Source organism: Notothenia coriiceps, unplaced genomic scaffold, assembly GCF_000735185.1.
Source record: "Notothenia coriiceps isolate Sejong01 unplaced genomic scaffold, NC01 NC01_scaffold00002876, whole genome shotgun sequence".
Taxonomy (NCBI): domain Eukaryota; kingdom Metazoa; phylum Chordata; class Actinopteri; order Perciformes; family Nototheniidae; genus Notothenia; species Notothenia coriiceps.
This window is the reverse complement of record NW_011335577.1, coordinates 1-6,501: the sequence shown is the minus strand read 5'-3', so window position 1 is coordinate 6,501 and position 6,501 is coordinate 1. Positions and strand designations below refer to the sequence as shown.

Below are 6,501 nucleotides of genomic sequence, written 5' to 3'. Positions count from 1 at the left end.
GATAGTTTAAGAGTATAGTTTTTATAGTTGGATTATACAAAGTAAACACATGTGAGTTACCTTAACCTCAAACAATAATAACAAGAGCAAAACCATCAGCTCTGATCTCAAGCAGTTACAAAAGCATACCGCACACTCACTTTAGCCTGCCAGGCCTCTTCCAACACTTCGGCTATTGTTCTTTAAGAATATTCCTGCAGAACTGTTATTTCAAATAAAAATTTCACATTGACATATTTCCAGCTTCCTTTACACATACTGTTATTATTAATACAAATAATCAACCACACACATCTAATTTAAAACAAGTAAGATTCCCTTGGATCATATTGACATGCTGAAAATCTCAAGAAGCAATGTCCCCCTCCCCCAGCTCTCTCTGTCCCTGTTATAAAAGCTGCCTTCCATTTTTTCCTATGAAGAGATAATAAAACATGTTTAAGCTAATTTTCTCCACAATGTTTAGTAGCCTCGAGTACCACATATGGAAAAAACTAAACACAGAGGAATCAAATAAAAACACCAATACAGGAATAGTCGATAAATGATTATACAGGACATATGATCACGCAGTAAGGAATACACGCACATTATTCTCTATGAAGTGGACCCTGTTATAGGGTCCGAATGTCCTGTCCCCTGAAAGTCATGAGTTTTGGTTGATTATTAACAGAAGTTAATTGTTCTTGTGGGCTTAAATGGCTTCCTGAACTTCCCTTCACCCCACCCCAAGAGTCAGCGCTTAGACTAGGAGAATGAATACATTTTATTGATAAGCTCAAAAGGACGTTTATCTGTTACTGCTGGGTGACCCAAGTCTCAAGGCCTGCAGGAATGTGTAGGAGATAAACATTAATTCTACAAGACTTTTAGACTGTCTTGTATCTTGAGGCACATCTTCCCTTTTGGGCTAATCAATACGGGTTTTAGCAATTAGAAGAGGAAGCTAGAGACTCAGGGCCCCTTCCTTGCTGGGAACTGCAAAGCAGATGTCAAAGGTCATAAAACCACCCTTCTGACTACACAGGAAAAGTGGAAGAAAAGACTATTGCTTTAATTTATTATTACTAAGTAGTGGGACATTGTTTCAGGAATATATGAAAACCCTCTCTATTATTTAAAGAGTAAAAATGCACTTTCAAATTTAACACCCATGAATATATAAGGTGACATTAAAATGAATATACCAGATTGAACTTTCCTGCCATAACACGTTACTTTAATACTTCAAATAATTCAAATAATCCTTCAGTGTGAAGTTGTTCCATCCTCAAAAACAAAAAAATAATGCTTCTGCAGTCTAGCTGCAGCTTCTAGCAACAGTCTTCTGTTAAAAAAAAGGACACTGAATGTCCTGAATGTGGCATCACACACAGGACTTGAGTCTGAACACAGCAGACAACAGGAGTATTTACAGGAGTATTTACAATAGCATACACTTACATTCTCTGTCTTACTGTTACATAAATCCCATGAATGTATGAGATTAGGTTAGCTTCATTATATCTCAGTGATTAAGTGAATAATAACGTTTCTATCAGGTTACTATCAGCCTGTCACTCATTATTTTCAGGGAGAAGGCGGGGTTTGGAGGAACGGAGAGGAGACGGTGATCGCGGAAGCTTTTTTCCTCCTGCCTTCACAAACTTTACACACGTATATATCGTCTGAAAATTGCTTGAGGACATTCATACTCTGCTATCCAAGACTTAATTAAATCCACCAAAAACCTGACATGATTGTAACGCGATTATTTTTGAAAAACATAAATCTCTGTGTCTCTGAGCCGCAGCGACACGAAGTGATTCAGAGCGGGTCCTTCTGCTGTTGGTTCTGGACTGGTGTTCTTGTGTTGGTGGATAAAGCAGACTGCTCCGTGTTTGGTATTACTGTGCCGCTGTCACGTCTGTTCCCTGATCTCTGCGTCACCGACCGATTTGATATTAAAGTGACAGAAAAAAAAACGTTATTGTAAAGCTGCGGCCGGAAAATCTGGAAGCAACATTACTAAGCTATAATCGATTATGTTCCTGCATCGATGCAGAATCGTCCGCATCGTTCGGAGCCCCTAAAGCAGTGTTTCTCAGAGTGGGGTGCGCGCCCCGGCACTACATTAAATGTATCTTTACAGTCTTGAAGCCTGGGTTATTTCTCTCTTTCATGATAAAGGATCATGAGAGGATTCCCATGGGTGCTGGATTCAAAGGTTTGGATTTTAGATAAAGTGCTTGAAACTGCACCTAGGGTGTATAAGATACTAAGTCCACTTACAAACAAGTGACAGATTTTGAAACATGAAGCTTAAATGTGCCACCCTTCTTTTGCATTAGGCAATGAAACATCATTTGTATTGGTCATATCACAATAACATCGAAATTGCAATAATCAGCCCTGTATGTATACATCTGTCATTTACCAGAGCTGTAAGCTGGAACATCTTAAAATGCAACTAGACATGCTTTAAATGTGATTGTATTTGTCTTTGGAAAAGAATAAAGAAAAAATACTTAAGAATATGGTAACCTTGTCTGTTAACCGGCAGAATGTCGGCTTTTTAAAGGTCTGTTTCAGAAGCTTGCACGGTCTCGTTCATCTGAAAAGCTCCAGTGTGATACGAAGGTCTTCTGAGCAGACTCTGGGCTAAAGAGATCCTTTTCATTGCACGCATACGCATACAACTGCCACAACATTTACAGAGCAAAGTGCAGGCTTGAATAAAACGTCTGACTGTTTGATACCACCTCTTCAAACATTTGGAACTAAGTCACCCCAGCTGTATTTCATGTGTAGGGAGATTGTTAGAATGTACAATGAGAAGAACGTGATGGAAACACAAACTACAGGCCCAGTTTTCAATAAAAGTCATTCTATAGGATGAATACCGGGACAAGAGTATTGCTTTCCTCTTAGACTCATTTTCCAGGATTTTCTGCCATGACACCAAGGACAGAAACTGACACTGCCAGATCCATAGGTTTCATATAACTAGTTTAGTTAAATGTCATCCATAAAATGGTATCTGGATGATTCATCAAAGTTTTTCAGTTGTATTGCATTGGGGTAGTGTGTTCTGACGGTCAGGGTAAGGTGGAGCAGGTTTATAGTGTCCTTCCTCTAGCCTGTGGTCCAGTGTCTCTTGTACATTATTCATCCATTTGGGTGGTGAGCCCATAACTGGGCCCCCTTTCACAGGGCTGTCTGGACCCACTCCATATAACTCAGAGAGATACAGTACTTCCTGTTCTCATACAGCTCCAACACTGCTATCACACTGCAGCCCTATCCGTTCCTGCAGTGCTGAATGTCACATTCCTGCGTAACTTCAAGAAACTGGGCAGAGTGTCTTACCTCCTACCCCCCTGCCTGAAGTGAAGGAGAGCAGTACATGAGTCATGGATCACGTGTTCCTACTACTACTACTACTACTGCTACGGTCCAGCGGTCTCCAGTTAATTTCTTTGCCTTTGCATTGCCCTGCACAATGGTGTGAGTTGGTAATGTGATTATTTCGTTCATTAATTTGACTCATTTATGTTAACAGCCTTAGTTAAAGCATCATTTACTCGTAATCCCCAGAGTTCTGCTGCTCGACTGATAGTGGGCAAAGCCCCAGTGTCTTCTCTATAACATAAATCTTTAGGGTCTTTACCGTCTCATTGGACAGCTTTGGGGGCTCTATCTCCTGCATGTACGTTATTCTGTTCATCAAACCAGAGTAAAAATGTAGGAACAAATCTGTTCCAATGAAGAGGCTAATGGTCATATCTAGCTTCATTTTAGAATGTATTCTCCACCTTTGACTCCATAAAATGCCTATTTCATCCAAGCTTGATTCCTTCATTTATTAGTATCAGGTTCATTAGTAGACTTCCTTCTTAAAGATATATCTAGCTCATGTGTTATGGCACTTTTAAGGTAGAGGGCACGTTTCTTATTTTTATTCCAATGTATTTCACATGAGAAAGCGGAATACACATATAAGCAGCAAACCCTGGAGTCCGGATGCCAGAGACAGACTAAGATTTGACTTTGTGACATCATGCTTGTGTGTCCGTGCAGTGGTGTCCTGCCGGCCCTCAGTGAAGGTGCTGTCTCCAGAGGACGGGAAGCAGAGCATCGTGCAGGCGGCGCAGCAGCTGTGTCGCTCTGTGGAGAACAGAGAGAGGAGCTCCAGAGACATCAGCGTCTCCATGCTGGACCTGCTGCTCCGAGGTACTGCATCACTGTCCCTGGGACACTTCCTGCACCTAGAGTCTTCTCTTCCTGTATTTGCAGTCTTTATGTGTCCCTCTCCGTGAATGTGTCCTGTGTATGGACGTCTCTCAGCTTCCTGTGTTCCGAGTTATTTATGGTATGAAAACAGTACAATATTATGCAGATCTTGATATGACAACCTACACTCAAAACAAATGAAAAATATCATTATGACATATTTTACTCATATAGTGCAGCCCTATATGGACTTGAGTCTTTACTCAGAAATCCTTGAGTGGGAAACCCTCCATGACGGGAACAGTATCGCTGCATTATAAAGGGGTTTATGTACAGAAAAATAAAAGTGATGAAGACTGACCTGTTGAACAGATGAAGGAATTGTATGCTGCCAGACCAGCCGTAACGTTTGGCAAGACACTCATCTAGTCCTCATTGATGGAATATGCATTGTCCAGTGTTGGAAAAATATGTATTTGACATGATCGGGATGAATTCTTATGTTCAGGCAAGATTCCTCATCAGCATAAAGTCGGGTTGAATCATTATTTAAGATGAATTGTTTTCAATAAGGATACGATTCCCAGCGCCTTTCCTCTGCAGAATTAGAGAAGGATGCAGTGAGAACCACCAAAGATCAATAGAACATATTGGGAGAGGAAACCACTGAAATTGACAGAAAAATAAGCCTTTTAAGATTGCTCCATGTTAAAATTAATAATATATAATATAATACAAACATAAAATAAAAAAAGAGTTGATTTAATATTGACAGGAAATAATCTGCTCGGAATGAATTCAAATCAGTCGTCTCATATAAACTATTTTCAGCTATTGCACTCATTATTAGGTTTAATTTGACAGTTTCTCAGTCTTTCTTTACGGTTATTTTTATGCCCAAAATATAATATGTCACATTAGTCAAGGGTCCTCAGTTTACTCAATGATAGATAAAGGGTCCAATGTCCATTAAGGAAGAGGTTCCTCGCCAGCTGCAACACTTCTGATCACTCCCCGCAGGCTGGGGTTATAACATTTCTATTATTAATATATTATTATAGCATGTTTATTATTATGTGGCTGTGCTCTACAATACACTTATTCACAAATATATGCTTGTGATGCTAGTGTAGGGAACATATCTAAATCCTGAGTTCTATGTCTGCACACATATTAGTAAAAGCCCCTCTTCATCATTTCCTGAGGAGACGTACTTAAATGAAGCAGGCTTCACGTACATGGTTCCCGGGGTAACTGTGCTTTGCCGATGACATGCTGTGCTTGTTTCAGAATCCAAGAGCGTCCCAGACCCTGAGCTGGTGGTGAAGTTTGGCCCGGTGAACAGCACGCTGGGCTTCCTGCCCTGGCACATCAGACTCACAGAGTTCATGTGAGCTGCGTCCCCTAAATACAGCCATGACAGTTATAGATGGAAGCTTCAGGGGGTCTTTTTGTAAAATGGGTATATTGAACATGAAAAGAAGATGGCAGTGTGTTTCTCTGAATGTTGGTTGATTTGTCCTGCTCTGTCCTCAGCTCCCTGCCCTCCCACAGAGACGTCTCCTACGAGGACCTGTTGGGGGTGCTGCGGCGGTTTGGCAGCTGTCAGCAGCGGCTCGGACAGTGAAGTGCAGGCAGGAGGAAGTGCGGGGTTCACAGTCGGAGGAGAGTTTGGACAGGTGTGACCCCTCCATGCTTCGCTGTGTCCCCCACTACTCCACTCCCCAAATCTGTCCACGTCCTGGTTCTTTAAAAGACAGCCAGCCAGATCACTTCCTGCCACCAGCTCTTGTCTTATCATAAACTTGCATTCCAGGACTTCTGGAACATGCTCTCCAAGCCAAGGGAAAATAGCACATTAGACTCAGTGGCAGGAGAAGTGTGCACAGACTCTGTTCTGTCCTCTCAGAGCCTCAGCCTCCAGCTGCTGTTGTCTGCCTTCCCTCAGCAGATAACAAAGAAGAAGCAATGCTTTGTGCTGGCAAATCCAGCTGCATTTCAGAGAGAAGCTCCACTCCCTAACACAGCCAAGGAGCGGAAGTGTAGCTGAGGGATAGAGTGCTTAATAATAGTGTGTAAATATGAGAAATCCATGTGGCTACGTTTGTCGCTGTGGCTCCAGCTTGCAGTCATGTGTAGTGTTGCCTCAGACACATACAGAGTCTCTGTGCTCCTGTTAGACTGACCAAGCTATGAAATAAAGAAATGCAGTGTGTGTGTGTGTGTGTGTGTGTGTGTGTGTGTGTGTGTGTGTGTGTGTGTGTGTGTGTGTGTGTGTGTGTGTGTGTG

The 6,501-nt window shown here is 41.7% G+C and overlaps 2 protein-coding genes across 2 annotated transcripts in view; one reads left to right on the top strand and one right to left on the bottom strand.

The window, feature by feature from the left end:
- The window catches only part of LOC104940986 (cullin-5-like), an 11,707-nt gene extending 8,019 nt beyond the window's left edge, over window positions 1-3,688 (bottom strand). The window contains exon 1 of the mRNA XM_010766019.1: window positions 3,650-3,688. Within this exon, the coding sequence (XP_010764321.1) occupies window positions 3,650-3,688 (39 nt within the window). The remainder of the gene's footprint in view (window positions 1-3,649) is intronic.
- A 253-nt stretch (window positions 3,689-3,941) lies between these two features.
- On the top strand, window positions 3,942-6,427 carry LOC104940985 (dehydrodolichyl diphosphate syntase complex subunit nus1-like). Its single transcript, XM_010766018.1, has 3 exons — window positions 3,942-4,212; window positions 5,503-5,602; window positions 5,749-6,427. Exons 1-3 carry the CDS (start codon window positions 3,957-3,959, stop codon window positions 5,837-5,839), a joined length of 447 nt encoding a protein of 148 aa, XP_010764320.1. The 5' UTR covers window positions 3,942-3,956; the 3' UTR covers window positions 5,840-6,427.
- Window positions 6,428-6,501: the final 74 nt, after the last annotated feature.